The sequence below is a fragment of the Gopherus evgoodei genome, chromosome 1 (genome assembly GCF_007399415.2).
Source record: "Gopherus evgoodei ecotype Sinaloan lineage chromosome 1, rGopEvg1_v1.p, whole genome shotgun sequence".
NCBI lineage: Eukaryota > Metazoa > Chordata > Testudines > Testudinidae > Gopherus > Gopherus evgoodei.
Genome location: NC_044322.1, coordinates 150,379,768 through 150,400,663, shown reverse-complemented (window position 1 = coordinate 150,400,663; position 20,896 = coordinate 150,379,768). Strand labels below are relative to the sequence as shown.

The window sequence follows — 20,896 nt, the reverse complement described above, 5'->3', positions numbered from 1 at the left end:
GCTTCTGCCATGCCACTAACATGCCGTATCATTTGGAGCTAGTAATGCCTGTTCAATCTGTTGTCTTGAGGTCTTATGTTTCACCCATTATCAAAGCATATGATGCCTTTCTCTGTGCCTCATTTCACTTGCCTATTGAATGGGTAAATACTTATCTCAAAACGATATTGCTAGGCTAAATTTTTATTTGTAAAACTCACTGAGATCCCCGCATGAGAGGTTCGGGGTTTTATTTAACGGCTAGATAGTTCTCCATTCCTCAATGTTCTGGGTCCTGGCACAGATCCTTTGTAATGTCCATATACTCTGATCTATATTCTGTTTGTAAAAGTTTGATATTTTAGGAACCTTTCATATTTTATTCTCTCATAGACACACAAACCAGCTTGGCTCCCAGTATCAGAAGCAACAACAGGAAAGATGAAAAAGCAAGGTGTTAAAGAACCCTTGCAAAATTGCGATTGAAAATATATCAGCCTTGGCACAAATTCTACTTGTCCACCTTCTGCTATGCTTGATTATAAAATAACTACATTTATTAATACACTTCAAAAAAAGTAGGTTTCAAAGTAGTAGCCATGTTCGTCTGTATCTGCAAAAAGAACAGGAGTACTTGTGGCACCTTAGAGACTAACAAATTTATTGTAGCATAAGCTTTCATGTGCTACAGCTCACTTCAATGGAAAATACAGAAGGAAGATTTTATATATGTAATACACACACACACACACGGAACATGAAACAATGAGTGTTACCATACACATTATAAGGAGAGTGATCAGTTAAGGTGAGCTGTTCTCAGCAGGAGAGAAAAATAACTGTTTGTAGTGGTGATGAAAATAGCCCATTTCCAGCACTTGACAAGGAGATATAAGGAACTGGGAGTGGATGGGCCATTACACAAACTAAAACTATTTCCCCGTGCTTATCTCCCCCCCAACCCCAGATCACTCTCCTTATAATGTGTATGGTAACACCCATTGTTTCATATGGTGTGTGTGTGTGTTTATATAATACACACTTCCTTCTGTATTTTCCACTACATGCATCTGATGAAGTGAGCTGTAGCACATGAAAGCTTATACTACAATAAATGTGTTAGTCTCTAAGGTGCCACAAGTACTCCTACCTTTTTGAAAAAAGAACAGTACTCTTAGAGAATTTGGTAAAGCCATGCAGCTTATCTAATGTTTTCTCTGCCACATAGAACTTTTAAAGATGCAGGGAGCTGTGTGGTCCATAACAGAATGAGATTGGTAGGTGGGAGTATTGACTCACTCTTGCTGGAGATGGAAAAAGTGAGACACCTCAATAAGCAGCTGAATGCATGCATATAGTACATCCAGTGGCTACTATGCTCAGTGGAGTGGCCATCCCTGACCAACTCTCCAGTCCCTCATGTGATCTCTTACTTTCCTTTTTTTTTTTTTTTAATTGAATTGTTACCCTGCTCTGTGCTCAGCAGATGTTTCTCATACCCTATTTTTCTGGTTATTTTAAAAAAGCTTTTTGGAGTAGAGGTCACTAGGTGTATAATCTCCTTCTTTCTGGTGACACTTTGTCTGTGCTTACCAGGCTATTGCACGGTTTCTCTTCTTTGAATCCTGAGAAATTTTATTTTCAGGGTACATACCCTTGTGTAGCATTGACATATGTGTTATCCTAAAGCATAGGTTTAATGTATAGAATCATAGAATATCAAGGTTGGAAGGGACCTCAGGAGATCATCTAGTCCAACCCACTGCTCAAAGCAGGACCAATTCCCAGACAGATTTTTACCCCAGTTCCCTAAATGGCCCCCTCAAGGATTGAACTCACAACTCTGGCTTTAGCAGGCCAATGCTCAAACCACTGAGCTATCCCACCTCTCCCTGAGTAAAAGGCTAATTTCTAGAATATACGATTTCCCTGAACAAAATGGTTTGTTTGATATCAAACACAGCAGCAGACAACCATGCTGAAGAGGCACAATCTGCTTTGACATACAAGTTAACAGTAAATATAAGGGATTTTATGGTTGTAATTGTCCTAGGAATCCTTTCCTCACCCCTTAAAGTTCAAGGCTACAGAATAGTCTGCTTGCTCAGTACACTAATGTTTTCTTCTTTCATAGATTCCAAGGCCAGGAAGGATAATTCTGATTATTTCCTCTGACTTCCTGTGTAACACAGGCCATAGAAATTCATAGAACATACGTTTAGGGGGGAAAAAATCCTCCAATCCTGTTTTAAAAATTGTCAGAGGTAGAGAATCCACCACAACTCCTGATAATGTGTTCCAAAGGTTATTTACTCTCCTGCATACATTTTTAACGCTTATTTCCAGTCTGAATTTATCTAGCTTTATCTTCCAGACGTTGGATCATGTTATATCTTTTGTTGCTAGATTGAAGAGCCCATAGTTAAATATTTACTTTCTGTGTAGATATTTACAGACTGTAATCAAGTCATCCTTTAATCTTTTCTTTAAAATAACTAGATGGAGCTCTTTGAATCTATCGCTATAAGGCATGTTTTTTAATCCTTTATTGTTTGCACAAGTTTGGTCTCTTTCATCAACAAAAGTTGAGTCCCATGAAAGGTATTTCCTCACTCACCTTGTTTTTTCTAATCCTTTAATCACTCCCCTGGCTCTTCTCTGAACTCTCTCCAGTTTATCAACATCCTTCTCGAATTGTGAGCACTGAAAATGGACACATTACTGCAGAAGCAGTCACCAAATGCAGAGGTAAAATAACCTCTCTCTTCCTACTTGAAATTTTCCTGTCTACACATCCCAGGATGGCATTAGTCTGTCTTTGCCAGAGCATCACATTGGGAGCTCATGTTCAGCTCTTACTAATTCATCTTCTCTCACCCCCACAGTGAGACTCCAGGAGAGCTGAGTTTTAATCCCTTCTGTCAGGTTTTCCCTAATGGCCTTCAAAGGACTATCTGCCTTATATATTATATCCCTAGTCCCAAGCTTGCCCTGGCCCTGTGATTATTTTTAATCAGAAGTTCAGTGGAAACAAGTGGCATTCATTAGCTTCCTGCACGTCTGCTTCCTTCAAATGCCTGAACTCAGGCCTGGCAAATGCCTTAGAAAGCAGCAGTTCACTGCAGCTGCCTCTGTGTCTTGGGGACAGAGAGGAGAAGAGGAGTACTACATATTAAAAAGCTGTACAGTGCAGACTAGAAATGAAACTGGGGAGAGGTTTGCTCTCAGGAAGCTAAACAGAAAGCTGAATTAAAGCCAATAGAAAAACTGTAGTAGTGTGAACATGGTTTTGTTTTATTCTCACAAGTCACTTTGGCAACCCAAAAATTTCTTCCTAATTTGTTTGAACTGCTGTGGAACTGAAGATATCCTATTCATTTCCCCCTGACTGAATGATACCATACCTAGAGACCTGGCATCAGAGTGCCTGAAGAGACCCAGGCTCAACAGTCAGCCAGCAATGGATTTCCCTCTGCAGACAGGATCAGAATGCCAATGAAAACCCAGCCATTCAGTTAAGAGAACAAAAATGTATTCAACAGAATCTCAGTGTTACAAACACCTCAGGGATGGAGGTTGTTTGTAACTCTGAAATGTCTGTAACTTTGAGAAAAAGGTTATGGTGGTTCTTTTGAAAAGCGTACAGCTGAACATTGGCTTAATACAGTCTTGGAAGTTTACTGTGCAGAAGCACAGAAACTGTTTCCTTACCTTGTTATATCTGGTTTTAAAAATTTCTCTATATTGTCTTAGTAGTTATGTATAACACAGTACTGAACTGTGTGTTTGGTTTTGGGGGGGGCAGGTGTCTCTCCTGCCACCTGATTGTATACTCCCGGTTCCAAATGGGGTGGGTGGTTGACCGATCAATTTGCAACTCTAGTGTTTATAACTGTGAGTTCTACTGTATTGTGTTTATAGTAGCTTCTGCCCACCCAACAGGAAGACTCTGTTTGTACTGGTGAACATTTTATTTTAATCTATTCTCATACAGAAGAACCTTATTGATTGCATGAGCATGTCTCCAGTGTATAAAGAAAAAGGCCAAAAGTGGAAGAGCCAACATCTTTCTCTGTTCCCTGTCCCTTGCTGCCTGTTTTTTTCTTTTAGCCCCTATGTCCATCAGTGATGTTTACTCCTATTTGTACATTTTTAAATTAATTTTTAAGCCCCTCCACTCCCTTGACAAACCTGGAATTGGGGTGCTACTTTGAGAGAGAAAAATATAGATATCCAAGATAAATGCAAAAGCTGAATGTATCTTGAAAAAGTCTATTATTAGCGTGATTTGTATGAGATGTTTGACTGTGACTTGGAAAAAATTAGGCAAAAAATGATAGTTACTGGAAGTGAACATCTACTTTGTTTACTCCTCTCATACTTTGCTGCTTTGGGTATTTTGCAGTTGGCCTTATCCCTGCTTTGATTTCCCTCTAATGTAATGGCTGGATTCCTTGTCACACTTTCAGTGAAATAATACTGTACTGTCTTTGATACCATCTGCTTCCTGCCATAGTTTATGTAATTGGAACAGTATCTAAACAAATTGCCATTCTGTGGTTTAACAGCTGATTCCCTTGTATATGTAATATTTTCAGAACTTGAATTTTGTTTGTTTTTTTTATTGCATGAGAAGCTACAGATGCTAACACTGCAAAATATCTTCATAGTTAATGTAACTGTTTTGGCATCTACTATTTGAAATTTCTCAGATCCCTTTATCTGCTTTGACTCTTGATAACCCGCTAAGACATCATTACTGGACTGAGCAGTGTGTGTTACTGTAAGACCTTGGATCAGGTTGATCCTTTGGGTCAGATGCGCTCCCATGTCCAGAAATGGGTCTGTCAGTGAGTCAATTATGGCTCTTTGTTACTGTGTACTACTCGAGCCCTGGAGCAAATTAGGATAGCCTGGGATCTGCTCTAAATTTTGTCACCCACATTTGGTCCCATGGGAACCAAACCACAACTTGGGGATAGTTGGAGCTCATCACAATCCAATCACTCCTGATGCCCCCAGTGTGTATCTGTCCTGGGGTCTGTGGAGAGGGAGGTGTTTGTGAGCTCTGACAGCTTCTTGGCTGCTGGTACTTCATCTATGCCAGAGATAATTAGAGAAGGGCTCTTATGAGGCGGTAACAGCTGAGCAGCGCATAGGGAGTGGATCAAAGTTGAGAATTTTTTTATTTTTAAAAAGCACAAAGAAATAACTACCAGTTTCCTCCTGAGGGTAAGACTCTTCTCCATTTAACTTAGTATTTTAAGCTTAAGTTAACAGTTGTTAGTGACACCACTATATTTTTTATTGTAGTGAATGGAATATGTTATTTGGCCAATTTTTTTTAAACCTCTTATTTAACCTCGATCTCTGGAGATTGTGCTTGGCAGCATCAGCCGTTGATACAGACCATGAGCTGTCTAAAAAAAGACATCATACCTGAAAGATGACATTTGAAATTGCCATTCATATTCTACTGCTGAGGCCACTCTGTTTTGACAAAGGAGAAAAAAGCTGAAAGTTTAGATATTGTTGAAGTAGGAGGAACTCTTTTGAAGGTTAACCTTACCTTCAATTTTTGTTTTTAAGCTTCATGTTGTGAAGTGTCAAGCTGATGGTTCTTTGTAAGGTCCAATTACATTAGAATAAGATGATCCCCTCTCTCTGTCATTATGTTCTACTGTTACAGAGTGAAAGTACTTTAAAAAACATAAAAGTCTCTTAACCCCCTAATAAACTTACCATCCAGTCAATGATCTAAATTTAAGTTCTTATTCCAACCCTCTGGTACTCACAGAGGTACTCTTTTTCTAAGTACTGCATAGTGTCAAATAAAAAGAGTAGCTGTAGATGCATGCCTATTATGCAGTTAGTTTAGAAGATGAACATGCAAATGTAACTGGAGCCCTATACTGTGTCATTCTCCAGTACATGGTCCTTTCTGTAACTCTTGAGTTATACGGATCGATTTCTGAAACATTCAAAAATGACCTCCTGGTGTCTTATGACAATTCTTCCTGATAGAAGACATAGTGCCAGTGTCTTGGTTTACATGGGTCCATCATATTCAGAATCTCCTGACACCCATGATTCAGGAGATGGATGGAACTGAAGACCCAGGGGATCATTCTGAATTCAAGATGATTTGCAGTGAGAAATAGGATGATATAATATTGTCCCAAAAATATGTATGTATTCAAGAATTATCCTTCTTCTATGACTAATGGATTAGGGAAGAGCATATTTAAATGCTGTATTCAGTGTTTTTTATAAATTTAGTTTTAATTAACCCAAGCAGACTTTATTAGGTAACAGTTAAAATGTGCTCCAAATGACACAAACAGTTGCTCATGTGGTGAAAACATTGAAACACACAGAAATCAACAGGTAAGGTGAAGTATAGAAATTCTAACCCCATATATAACACTGATTACCACGTGTATGTAGGCTGCAAATTTCTTTCCATGAAACAAAACTCTCAGCCTTCACTGTATGCCACTGTAGTAATCTCAGCCTCCACACTTGTCTTTGTACTTAGAGCCTGATCCTGAAAGCATTTACCCAATGTGATTAAGACTTTTTAACATTAGATCTCTCTATTGTTGCTTTGTACTAGCTTTAAAGTCTTCAGACTACAATTGTGGACATATTAAAAAATTCAGTGTCAATATATTGTACAGTAACCATATTGGTGCCCTCAGTCAAGTGTCATCTAAATTTGCTGTTGCCATCATGCAAATTCATTAACTTATAAGGATAAGCAATCAGTACTGTATGCAAGGTGAAATCTTGTATTTGGGGAGAGAGATGTCTCTTTTGGAGCTCATTTGCCCTCTATTTACTGATATTATATAATTGTCAGGTCAATTATATTGAAGCTTATATGACAATGACAGGCACATTAATACAAACACACAGTTCAGTAGTTTTTAGCAATTTTGAGTACTACTTTGAGAAATTTAGTTGTGACCATGAAATTCACTCTTTTCCTCCCCAGAAAAAAATCAGTGTGCCGGTAACTGAATAAATGTAAAACTGTTAGTAAATAAATAGAATCTCTTGCCTCTGCTTAGCATTTCAGATAGGATAATAGATTTTATTTCACTAAAACATAGAATCCTTCTGAAGGCAAAGTAGGCTAACTGGAGACATTTTTTTATTTACAGACTAACACAACTATGTATGCCAACCCTAATCACAGGCTTAACTTTAGCAGATAGCCTTTCTGATTTATTCCGAAGTAAAATCCTGTATTTAAACTCTTTGATTTTAGAACATTATATATATCCAAGTCATAAATATTGTAATTGTTTTTTTCTCCATATCATATGCACAGTGATTAAACTTCCGTATACCAGATGAAACTTTCTTTTACAGTGTGCCTGATAACAAATTCAGATCTCCATGGATACCTCTTACTTGAAGTATCAAGGCTAGCAAGTATTAAAAAATATTTATATTGCAATACTACAAGTGATCGTACAAGGCCATAGATTTGTATATCTAAACTGTAATTCAATCTTAGTGGTTCTACCTCTGTTTATGAAACATTTAAATTCTGCTCTACCGCCTTCACTGATATCAGCTGACTTGTTGATTGAACTTACATCATTGTATTCTGCTGAGATTTATGTATTTTTATATAAAATTTGTTATATGCAGTTGTCAGATACCAATCAAAATCTAGAATTAAATTGAATGTCAAAGGGAAATAGAAACTGATAATTGTGTTTTCCTCCCCCCCTTCTTCTTAGACCAGATCTGTTTGATTGGAACAGTGTGGCTTGCCAACAGTCAGCTGTACAACGGTTAGACCATGCCTTCAATACTGCGAAACGGCACTTGGGTATTGAGAAACTCCTTGATTCTGAAGGTTAGTGGAAATGATGCACTAGTTTGTAGCTAAAAATCAACTTTTTGTGTATTAGACTGAAAATGAGTTTGACCTCTTTGCACCAGGATTTAACATTTTCAAAGGTAGAGCATAAATGCAAGATTAGTTCTGGGCAATTTACTATTTTAATTGAGAGAGAACTTAAAGGATTTAGGTCAAAATGTGCAGATTGGCCAGAATCTTCAAATGTGTGCACTTGAAGTTAGTTACCTAAATAAGTAGGCTGATTTCTCTCCCTCCTCCCCGCAAGGTTCAGAGAACCTACAGCTCATATCCCCTATGGGGGAGCTGCATGTGTTCAGCACCTTTGAAAATCTGGCCTAAATATGGATTCAGACTTTAGACCTACCCACCTTTTAAAATATTGGACTATGTTTCTATAGTATTTTGACGCTCAAGGTCTCTGGCTTGAAACAGTAGGAGGAGTGTGTATGTCTGAGTAGCTTCATGGAGCAGACATTTTGGATTGTGCTGTTGTATTCTGATAAAGTAATCTCTAATAATAATTAGTGTCTTGCCACTCATAATTAATTTGTAGTTCTTGTTCATTGTGGGTGTAACTTTTCAAAACCGATCAGTACTGGTGTAACTCAAGTTTTATCAATTTTAATGGAAGAAGAATTAGGCCAATGCTAATAATTTTTGTAAATCCCATCTTTTTTTCATATATGTATACCTTCTCCCTAGCATAAAACATCTCTAGAATGAACACCTACATCTTTTTGTAGAAATGGTTTGGAAAGGTCTAGATATATTTTCCCCAGGCCTCCCTATTCTTCCTTAATATTTTTGGTCCCAACATATTTTCATTGCACTTCCCTTTGTCTGAGAGAGAAGAAAGTCACCCTGGTTGATGATTTTCAAAATAGACTGCAATGGCAAGAGGTATTTATGAACAATGCAGCGACTGTATTCTCTCCTTCCTGAATTTGCAGCATGCCACTTTTTATTCTCACACTTTGACTTCATTCACTCTCCAAACTGGTTGAGGTTTTTACACTGTTAAGCCATCGGCATATTTTTATTTTTTTTTAAACATTTTTATAAATCCACATTGCTGGTTCCTGGTTATACTCAAGGGGGAAAAAACTTCCATTGATTTTAGTGAAGCCAAGATTTCCTCCCAGTGTAAACAGTTCAAGGTAAATCCTAGCATGGAGTCTCTCTTGTTTTTTCACCAAGGCTTCCGATAAAACTTACTGAACCTCTGTTACTATATAGCTATTTTTTTCCTGAACTAGCTTCTTTTCAGGGTTAGCAAATCATTTATCAACCAGTCCCATTTTTTTCTGATATGTTTATTTGTAAGCATTTGACAAATAATTTGAATGAATAATTTGTAGATACTCATTTTTTTAATGTTTGCTATAGCTGCTTGCTATTTTGTTTTTTCTGCTCTTTAGCTTGAAGACTAACATTTTAAACAGAATAGTGAATAAAACAATAATGCATGTCTGCTACCAGTTTTAAGACAAATAATCCTTCATGATATTTGTTACTTTGTCCATAGTCAATATTCAGTGTCTACTGAGATAGTCATGAATAGTAGGATCCAGTGATTTGTAATAAACTTAACTCAGTCCTCTGATTTACAAATCTGTTGTTTTAAAAAAAATATTTAAGCAGCTTTAGTGTTAAGTCCATTGACCATTATGCTGGCTATCAGCATAGGTAACTTTTGAGAATGATGCCAACTTATTACTAAACTCAGCTAGATCGATCAGTACATCACTGAGGGAAGATTCCTATTGGAACGTTTCTGCATCTTTTTCTCTATAGATATGCAAATGTGACTCAGTCTCCACCAGTTATTGTTAGCAAGATATCCAAGTACTCTTTCAATAGCATACTCTGTATGATAGAACTATATCCTCTGACTAATACTTAATCAAAATGAAACTCTTGAGCCACGATGTCAGGAACTAGTAAAAGAAATCACAAATCCTAGTGTAATGCTGAAATATGACTTTGTCATGCCATGGAATTATTGTACTAAAAGAGCAGGTACGTAACTTGTGAACACTTCTTCGTTTTATTTGTTAACACAATGTGTTAACTGAAAGCTTTTATCTTGGCCTTTGTGGAGTATTAACAGCTTAAAGAAAAGGAGTCACGACTGTGCAGAAGTCATGTTCAAAAGTAACAATATAGCATATGTTATGAAAGGATGAGTTTTATTTTTTGAAGTAGCTCCATACGTGCATTTGACTAGGAAGTCAGTTTCGTTCCTGCTGGGTAATTACCTTTGAAGAGTGAATGTTCTTATTCAGTCAAATGTTGGCTATTGAGGTTACACGTGAAGATATCGGCTTTTTTTTCAAAGTGAGTTTCCTTTCATACCTAATATGCCCCATGGGTTACTACTATACCTTTTTTTTTTGTGGTTTGTTTGTTTTAATTTTGATGCAAATTCCTGTTGTGGGGTGATGAAAATTTAAGCAATAGTTGAGCTAAGCAGGGCCTGCCAAAGCCTATTCTAATCCAAACAAGTGCATTTGTATTAGTCAGGTTGGATTTTATAATTTGGTTACACAGAAATTATACTCCCAATATTTTTAGCTCCCATGCATACAGGTGGTTGACATATATACTTTTCCATTTTATTGGTGATTAATGTGGTGGGGGTTGCTTAAAGTAGTAAATAATTGGTTGTATTAGAAGTGTATTTCAAAGCAGGCAATTCTATGTGTTGGTTTGTTAAATTTAAGCAATAAAACATGCGTTACCAGCAGATAACTGTATTGGTAATTTATGCATCATAGAATATAGCACACAAGATTATGTATCTCCTATTAATGTCTCTTTCTGTGCATCTTCTTCTACCTTTTAAGTATGTGAACAAAATCACTTTATGTAACGTATACCTTTTGGGTCTTGCTACTTGATTAAGTGTGACTACTTGATGCACAGTGACCTTCTGTTGCAAGAGATTTATGATTATGAGGATAAGATATTTAAAGACTTCATACTATCCTTTGATATTCCATCAGTGAAAAATATATTGATTTTTTTTTCCTGGCACATACTCCTCACCTTTCATATTTTGTGAATATACAGTATTAAATTCTACCTGAAATATGATGGAAATAAAGATTGACTATCGTGTCATTTAAATTTTAAAATGAATTGCTGAATTTAAATAGGTATGGCATATGGAAATTATATTTACATAAAAATATTACTACAGAACACAGTAACTGGAGATGGCTCTCACACACACACACACCCCTGCTGTTTTTCATACTTTTTTGCTGATAACTGAGGGATGCTGGCATTCCAGAACTAATTTAAATAGTAGTGTAACTGGAAAAGGATTATTTTACCTATGATTTCTCAATAGCTGTAATTATTAATAGATTTTCCATACAGCCAGGTGGTTACTCACATAACCTGACTGTCCTCCACAGCTTAGAGCAATTTATATATAATTAACATAACCTTCTGTCAAAGTTTTACTATTCATAAAGTTGAAGAAAAAAGCTTCACTTGCAAGCTGTATTGTGTACTTTTTTTGTTCATTATTCTGTTTAATCTGTGATGTTACAAAATACTGTTCTCAGTAAATGGTATGATTTTGATATACTTGAAGTGCACTCATTATTGTATAAGTTGAATGGGGAAAAAGACATATTTGCAAATTCTCTGGGTATGAATAGAGACCACTGCCAATCTCAGAAAAACCAACCAAGGACTGAAAGATACTAAGAAAATGAAGAAGAACACGACATAGATGACATCTACTCTTAATAAGAACATAAGAACGGCCGTATCGGGTCAGATCAAAGGTCCATCTAGTCCAGTATCCTGTCTACCGACAATGGCCAATGCCAGGTGCCCCAGAGGGAGTAAAGCTAACAGGCAATGATCAAGCAATCTCTCTCCTGCCATCCATCTCCATCCTCTGATGAACAGAGGCTAGAGACACCATTCTTTACCCTTCCTGGCTAATAGCCATTTATGGACTTAGCTACCATGAATTTATCCAGTTCCCTTTTAAACATTGTTATAGTCCCAGCCTCCACAACCTCCTCAGGTAAGGAGTTCCACAAGTTGACTGTGCGCTGTGTAAAGAAGAACTTCCTTTTATTTGTTTTAAACCTGCTACCTATTAATTTCATTTGGTGACCCCTAGTTCTTGTATTATGGGAATAAGTAAATAACGTTTCCTTACCCACTTCCTCTACATCGCTCGTGATTTTATATAACTCTATCATATCTCTTCTTTGCCAAGCTGAAGAAGCCTAGCCTCTTTAATGTTTCCTCGTATGGGACCGTCTCCAAACCTCTAATCATTTTAGTTGCCCTTTTCTGAACCTTTTCTAGTGCTGGAATATCTTTTTTGAGGTGAGGAGACCACATCTGTACACAGTATTCGAGATGTGGGCGTACCATGGATTTTTATAAGGGCAATAATATATTCTCAGTCTTATTCTCTATCCCCTTTTTAATGATTCCTAACATCCTGTTTGCTTTTTTGACCACCTCTGCGCACTGCGTGGACATCTTCAGAGAACTATCCACGATGACGCCTAGATCTTTCTCCTGACTCGTTGTAACTAAATTAGCCCCCATCATATTGTATGTATAGTTGGGGTTATTTTTTCCAATGTGTATTACTTTACATTTATCCACATTAAATTTCATTTGCCATTTTGTTGCCCAATCACTTAGCTTTGTGAGATCTTTTTGAAGTTCTTCACAATCTGCACAATCTTGTGGGAGCATATAGAGTACAGACACTGCACGCCCTGCTAGCACGGGTAGAGATTCGCAGCATAGACAGACAGTGAGTCACAGCTTAGACAGAGTGTCCTATGTGCCTGAACCCTGTGACTATATACCCTGTATAGCTCTCTATATGGATCAGCAGTGCCTCCCATGTCTACACTGCTATTTTTAGCAGTGTAGTGTCCTGCTGCAGTGTCTTTTCCCACTGCAGCAAAAGCCTCTGGCAGTGGGGAAAGGCTCCCTGCTGCCAGTGTGTAGCACTGTACACTACATGCTGCTGCTGTAAGTGTGGATATAGCCATAATGTTGTGATGCCGGTGCATACTCAGGGTTGTGAGGAACTTAATTACCACCTACCATTAGCACGAGGAAGCCGTCTTTGTCTCTGCCAGGGGTCAGCTCCCCAACTCCTCCAGCCCAGCCATGGGCAACACAAGCACTCCCCTCTAGGACTATTCAGGTCCAACTCTCTTTTTACAGATTAGCAATAGACCCACTCCAGCCCCTCTTCCCTCCAAGCATCAATCTCAAGTGTCCAGTTCCCGTTCCACTGGACATTCTCAGTATTCAGAGATGTGCTGCTTCTAAAGAACCAGTATACCCCAGTTTACAAGTTTCACCTCAGAACACCACTCTGCTTGACACACAGATGTGTTTATAGTGAAATCAAGCAAAGTACATTCTACAAAAGTGTAGAGATGAAATGATAGTCAGTGGAAGTATCTTGAAAAAGCAATTGCATATAAAATAACTTGGTCTAGAACCTAGACTTAACTAGATACTATCATATATATTAAGCAATGCTCACCAATGTCCTTCCAGCATTTTATAGCCAGGCTTGTCTGTGATCTTCCATTCATGAGACACCTTGCTTTGTCATCTTGCCTCCTCTTTGCCAAGGATGTTGCCAAAGGCTAAGACGCTACCAGGTTCAAAAAAGCACTAGATAATTCATGGAGGAGAGGTCCATCAATGGCTATTAGCCAGGATGGGCAGGGATTGTGTTCCTAGCCTTGATTTTCCAGAAGCTGGTGAATGGGTGGATCACTTGATGATTACCTGTTCTGTTCATTCCCTCTCTGGCACCTGGAATTGGTCAGTGTCAAAAGACAGGATACTGGGCTAGATGCACACTTGCTTCTGACCCAGTATGGCTGTTCTGATGTTCTCATGTCCTCAGTAAAAGATCCAGGGTGTATCTCAGTACCTTAGCTATACTGAGACAGCCCTTTGTTCTTAACAGGACCATGACCTTGTTGCTTTCTATGACTTCCCTCTCATCAATTATGCAGTCTCTTGATTAGCAGCACATGACTAGCAAGGAGATAAGCATCTGTTGCCTTCAGCCAGAAAGTAACCTGTCCAAAATATGTCACCTCCTCCAATACCTGAAGATCATAATTTTTACTAAAAGAAATCATTCCTAAAATATTCTTAATTTTGCAATGATTTTGATGACTGGGGCAACTGGCTTTTAGTAAAGACCTCGCGTGCCACCCTTTGGTCAACTAATATACATATATCTGAAACAGAGGATCCCTGTGTTTTTAAAAAAAAAAAAAAACCTGAACCCCCAGTGCCCTCTGCCACTTGGGACCAAGAGGTCTCTGGGTCACTCATAAATTATAATTACTCACCTGGCTCAAATCATGAAGCAGTGGTCTAGATGTGGAATTTTCTCCATATCAATTGCTAACCCTTAGACAGCCACTATTTGACTGAGTAAAAATCTTCACTCTTCAAAGGTAATTTCCCAGCCAGAATGAAACTGGCTTCTTTGTTAATGCATGTATGGAGCTGCTTTATGTACAACTTGATATGCCAAACCAAATTTTTTTATAGAAGTATTAGAGGGGTAGCCGTGTTAGTCCTGGATTCTGTAAAAGCAGCAATAGAATTTTCTATATTTTATGGAATATATGTATTGTTACTTTGAACACTACTTCTACTTGGTAGTAACCCCTTTTCTTTAAATTGGTAATACTCCCAAAATACCATTCCTTCTATACATTAAACTGTGTTGTATAGGATATCATCTTCTGTTTTGGAGAGGGTTGTGAGAGAGCGTATTTCTGGCCCTTGTGAGTCCAGAGTTACATGAGAAAATAAACCAAAAGACTGTCCTTTTGTTGGCCATGCAGCCAGTATGTCAAGCAGATTGCTGGAACTAGGATGTTAACATTACAGTCTTTGTTTCACCATTTAGTATGCACTATTCATATAGTCAAAAGATGAGCCTGGGAGTTTAAATTCGTGTCTTAGCTAGACACCAAAACACATGGTCATAATAAAGACGCTGGATTTATGGCTCATTTCAACAATCTGTAACCAACTAATCCCCCTTTTGGCTATGAGTACAGGGGCGTTAAACAGGCCACTTCATCTTAAATGGTCCCTTAGAATATGTGCTAACTACTTATGCTAAACTATCTGTTGGATCTTGTATTTGGCTGTGACACTCTTCCTACCTTTTCCAGACCCGAAGAAGATCCTGTGTAGCCAAAAATTCTCTCTCACCAACAGAAGTTGGTTCAATGAAAGATCTCACCCATCTTGTCGCTCTCTTTCACCATTTAGGACAGTCAGTAAAAAATCTCTCCACCTTCTGTGTTGTCATATTCTGTGTGTGTGTGTGTGTGTGTGTGTGTGTGTGTGGGCTTACATGGACTTGTGCATAACACTATGCACAGTTATAGCCAGTAAAACCTGACTACACTCATTTAGGGTGAAATTTCCCCTCTTCAAAGGGCCAGCATGAGGCCTGTGCTCTGTTTAAGCGCTTGAAGTAAGGTTTAAGTGGATATAAATGGTACATAGGTCTTGTGTTGGCCCTCTTCACAGGAATGAATTTTACCTTTTACTACTTTTAACCAAAGTGTTTTTTAAACAAGCACCCAATTATAATATACCATAAATATACAATAAATAAGTTAATACTTCACAGAATTTGACAATTAACTGGTACTTCTTACTTGCATATTATTTCTGGATACAGATATTTCACTTGCTTCTTCATAAGTAGTCAAGCTAGCCCAGTAAGTAAAATGGGTGTCCTGTGAAACTACAGTGGTTTTCATATTATTCCTTTTAGTAGTTTTTGGTGTGGGGAGGAAGATAAACTTTTCAGTCTTTTACCAAAATGCCCCTACGATTCTGTTGATAAATGTCTATCAGGGATGGTCTAGACAGTATTTGGTCCTGCCATGAGGGCAGGGGACTGGACTCGATGACCTCTCGAGGTCCCTTCCGTCCTAGAGTCTATGAATCTATGATCTTGCTTACTTTAGGGACTTGCATTTATTATTCAGTTTAATGTGGTGCTAAAAATATTTTAACGGTGACTTGTTGACTCGTAACATCATATCTTGCCTTTAGACATAGCATTAAGTAGGATAGGGAAAATGCTCTTCCTGTATAGTGTGTTGATTTTAGATGAGTCCTTATCACTGTGGATTTAGTAGAAAAATGAAAAAAAAAATCCATGTAGGTGGTCACTGCGCGTGAGTTTTATAGCATGTGCTGTAGCCTTAGCAATGACCCTAGCCTTCCAATTACTAGTTCATTTTATTATAATAGTTTCTTTGCAGCCTGGGAGAATACATGCTCAGTCAGCTTCGGAGGATATGGCTCCTCCCGTAAGTGTGTTACTTCTCCTGGTTCAGGAACAGATTCTGAGTAAATGTAATATTTCACCTCCTGTTGCCAGCATTGCTGTTTGTGTGCTCCCCTCTAGCAATAAACAGTTGCGGTTCTTTTCTTTAAAGAACTTGTGCCTGCTGAGATTGAGCCTACTTGTTAGTCCTACAACAATATTTGTACTGTTGTCTTTGGACTAAATAATTGTCCACTTCCCTAATGGTTTACTATGCAGTCTCATACTTCTTCATCATTTAGTCTATCTTGTTCATGTCTTCAGTGGTCTTCTCCCTAATTTACAGTAGTGTTATGAGTTCTTTGCACCTTTATTAGGTGATAATGAGAGACAATGAGTTTTTTCATTTGATAGTTTTTTCTGTTTGATCTTGATTCTATGTGCTGCTATATCACAGTACTAGATTCTACACAAATGAATAGCTTTATATGCATTTTTCACATACAATTTCTATCTATAGCTCAATGAAGGAGGAAAAGAATCTCTACTCTATATTGCATAAGTAAATCACCTCGCCCTTCCTGTACTATATATACACAGTAATGATATAGATATCCAGTAGTTTTCTCATTCATCTTCTAGAGCTCAGTCCCATACAGGATACCCATTAGGGGAATGTACTGTGGAAAGATAGTTGTCTCCTTGAATACCATAAGGCATGGAAATGTGTTCAGAGGACATTGTTGATAGACATTTTTTAGATGAAATATTAGCCAGTGGTTGCGATTTGTACTACTGATAGCATTCAGGAAGGCTGCTCGGTTGAACCTGGGAAATTCTGCTACAACAACACAAGAAAAATGTGTAACTTCATGATTTTTTAGGAAGGCAATGGGTTTTCCCTTCACTCCCCTTTGTGGTTCCAAATATCAAAATAAATATACATAAATAGTTTCTGTAAAAGTTGTAGAGTCCACAGCAATAAAGTTATTGGTTGTAGAACATTATTATTGGTCTCTCTGTTCAACCATATACTTCTAGTATCTCTTGGTTTTAATCTTATAAATTTCTATGTCTGGCTTTTCTGTTGTTGGTAGGTCATTAGCAGTGGTCCTTTTTGTTGGGAAATTAGAATGGTTTCTGAAGTCTGACACAAAAGCTGGCAATAAAAGTAGATTCAGAGGAGCCTCCATTCCCATTAATTAACCTAGCAACTGCATGACTCAGAGGTTTGACGAACTGTTCACTATTCATATTTAAAAATAGATTCATAAGATAATCAATGTCATGTCTAGAAGAAAGTACCATGGTTTTCAAGTCATGTTTTTTAGGAATATTTTTGATAAGGAAAAAGGAGGGTAGCAGGATTGGTTGTCAAAGTAATTTAAGATAGCCCTGAACTTGTGTGTATGTATATATATATATACATATTTTCAAATTTTAATGCAATAAATACAGTAAATATGCATATGCTAATTTGTGGATTCTTACCACTGTCTAGGTAATTAAAAAAAAATCTTCAGCCTTTATGCAAAATATGAAGTGAAGCAGAGTCACTCCTTCCTCACACAATTTTTTTTTAATTTTTTGTATATTTTGGTTTTCATAGTATTTCCATTCCAGCAAGAAGTACAGTGTAATGTTGCTAGACTCAAAAGGTCTGGGCATTTCATATCAGCATCTATAGTGAACCCACATTTCAGTTATTTTGAGGCTACCTCAGCACTGCCTACCAAATTGATAAAGATTGCATGGAATATTGATATTTATCAAGGTTATCAGGATATTCTGCATTTGGCCAACTTGAGTGGTCACCTAGGTGATTGCTGTTTCAATTAGAATTGATGGTTTCTGGATATTGTGGGTCACTACGAAACAACTTCCAAAATGGCCATATCACGGCAGCCAGAGAGGATAATATTAATATAGACAGAACTGGCTTGAATAGAAAAGGATTTTTAAGAATTCCTAATGAAAATGTATAAACCTAAATATTCCCTATTAATATATATGCAAGAGCAGGGTTTGAAGTATTCCCCACAACACTATTTCACATCCTAACATGTTAATTTTACTAATCTATAAGCATTCATCACTGTGGAATCATGAAAACCTGTGGAAGTGCTATAACATTAAAAAAGCCGTACTTCACTTATAAGCACAATTCTAGTTGCTCTTTTTCTTTATGCTGCTACATATTGCCATCTGAGTGAAGAAAATGAAATAGCAATCTTTCTGCAGTACCTAACACACGTTTGAAAATGAGACTAGGTGGTATTGAATGTGCACAGCCAGATACCTGTATATTACTATTATTTTTGAGTGCAAGCTGTAACTGCAGTAATAGCCATTTTATCCAATGGGGTGGATTTGTAATAGAAATTCAGCATTTCAAGTGGATATGTGTTCAATCTGTAACTCCATTGTGATATATGTTAAAACTCCTTTCATAATTGCTTTTCCACAAAATTAAAATGCACTTTTTTGTTTTAAATTTATCCTACTGATAAGATGAAGGTCCTGTTTTTTGACAGCTTCTTACTAATGCAATACCCTTCAAGTCACATATTTCTATTAAAACCTGTAAATTACTGACTGTGAAGTAGTTTATTCATAATTAAATACCTCACAGGTCATAGAGGTGATAATAAATCTACTTATGCTATATGGAAAATGAAGTGTTTTTAAATGAAACTTCAGGCTTGTAATGGGTGCTCTATTTTTCCCTGCTTTTTCTGTATTTGCTTAACTTGTAAAGAAAAAGATTTTGTGATAATTTCACCGTTTGGCTGCTTAATTTTGTCAGTAAAGTTTACCATCCACTTTGGCTTTGATTACTTTTAAGGAAGCTTTCATGTTCGTTTTTATGATTGCTTCTGAGTAGCAGAAAAGCATTTAAATAAACTATGACTTAATGACTTATTCAGTGTGAATAAGTCACAAAGAAGAAGAATCAGTGAATATAGTTAGTTAATATCCCTGAGCACTGACATGCTTAAGGTCCTTACAAAGCACGTGGAGATATCTGAAAATATTGAAAATGTGGTATCCAGAGTTTCCCAAGCACAGTGTTATATTTTAATCATAATGTCCATTAGCTATAGAAATAGAGATTTGGAATTTAAAATATGACTTCATTGTGATACTATTAACAAAGATTGATGCATGCAAATGTTTAGGAGACACCAAATGATTGGTAATGGAGTCAGTAGGCAATGTATTTGCAACAAGAATGATGTCTGTAAGGGGGTGCCCCATGAAATTACATATTGTATCAATTTGAGCTTCCCTCAATGTTTTATACTATCACCTTTAAGTTTTCCTTCAAGACTCTGCTGCCTGTTTCACTGATGTTTGTTCCAGCTTCAGCTACTGAAAAAGATAAAAAGTGAACAGAATACAAGGTAAATGGGACCTTATAGAAGCTGTTTTAGCAAAATGAGACATTGAAGATGGAGAAATATACTCAACCATTTATAACATGTAGTAAGTGTGGGTCTTTAAATATGCTAATATGCTTTGTTGTTGTGATTTGTTTTCAGACATACTCTGTGGGTGAGAATGGGTTAGGACTAAGGCATAGCACATCTTCTCTTCTTGATTTTCCTCTAGCACTTTCCTGTCACTAAGAAGTAGTTGTCATACCCAATATATCAACTAGGAATGGAGTAGAAAATGTCACTTAAACAAAATTCGTTAAGCAGTAATATCTGTGGGGCAGAAAACCCTTTTGTAAATTGTTTGAGTAGCACACTGGAGCTCACATTAATAAGTAACTATTTATATTTGTTCCTGTCATCATACAGCACAATTAATTGCTCACTGAATTTAAAAGGTATGTGTAGGGAACGGTCACAGGATCAGGCACTTAAAATAAATTTTTGCGAACCAAAATGGAAACTTCCATAAAACACACACCTGTCAAATGAATAGATTGAAGTGTGTGTTCTATAGTCCTAAAACAAATATTTTTTTACATACTGGTATATATTAATAGATTTCAAGTCCAGGAGGGCACACTGTCATCTATATAGCAGAGGACACAACATCCCAAAAATTTCCTAGAGCCTATATTTTAGAAAAAAAAATTAATATACTATTGATTTAAAAACTGTCAGTGATGGAGAATCCATCTCGACCCTTGATTAAATTGTTCCAATGGTTAATTTCTGTCACTGTTTAAAATGTATGGCTTATTTCTAGTCTGAATTTATCTAGTTTCAGTTTCCAGCCATTGTATCGTGTTATGCCTTTCTCTGCTAGATTGAAGAGCACATTATTAAATATTTCTTCCCCATGAAGGTACTTATAGACTGTAATCAAGTCACCCTTTAGTCGCCTTTTTGTTAAGCTAACTAAATTGGGCTCTTTCAGTCTAGCACTGTAAAGCATATTTTCTAATCATTTTAATCATTCTTGTGGATCTTCTCCAAGTTATCAACATCTTTCTTGAATTGTCGGCATCAGAACTGGACACAGTGAACCAGGAGCAGTCATACCAGTGCCAAATACAAAGATAAAATAGCCTCTCAACTCCTCCTCGAGATTCTGTTCATACATCCGAGGATCAAATTAGGCCTTTTGGCCAGTGTCGCACTAGGAGGTCATGTTTAGCTGCTGATCCATCATCACCCTCAAATCTCCGAGGCACTGCTTCCCAGGATAGAGAGTCCCCCATCATGTAAGTATGGTCCATATTCTTT

The 20,896-nt window shown here is 37.2% G+C and overlaps 1 protein-coding gene across 9 annotated transcripts in view; it reads left to right on the top strand.

The window, feature by feature from the left end:
- Positions 1–20,896, top strand: part of DMD (dystrophin) — a 1,715,077-nt gene that overhangs the window by 201,785 nt on the left and 1,492,396 nt on the right. For all 9 annotated transcript variants that reach the window (XM_030575515.1, XM_030575505.1, XM_030575489.1 and 6 more), the window contains one exon: positions 7,734–7,852. In XM_030575515.1, the coding sequence (XP_030431375.1) occupies positions 7,734–7,852 (119 nt within the window). The remainder of the gene's footprint in view (positions 1–7,733; positions 7,853–20,896) is intronic.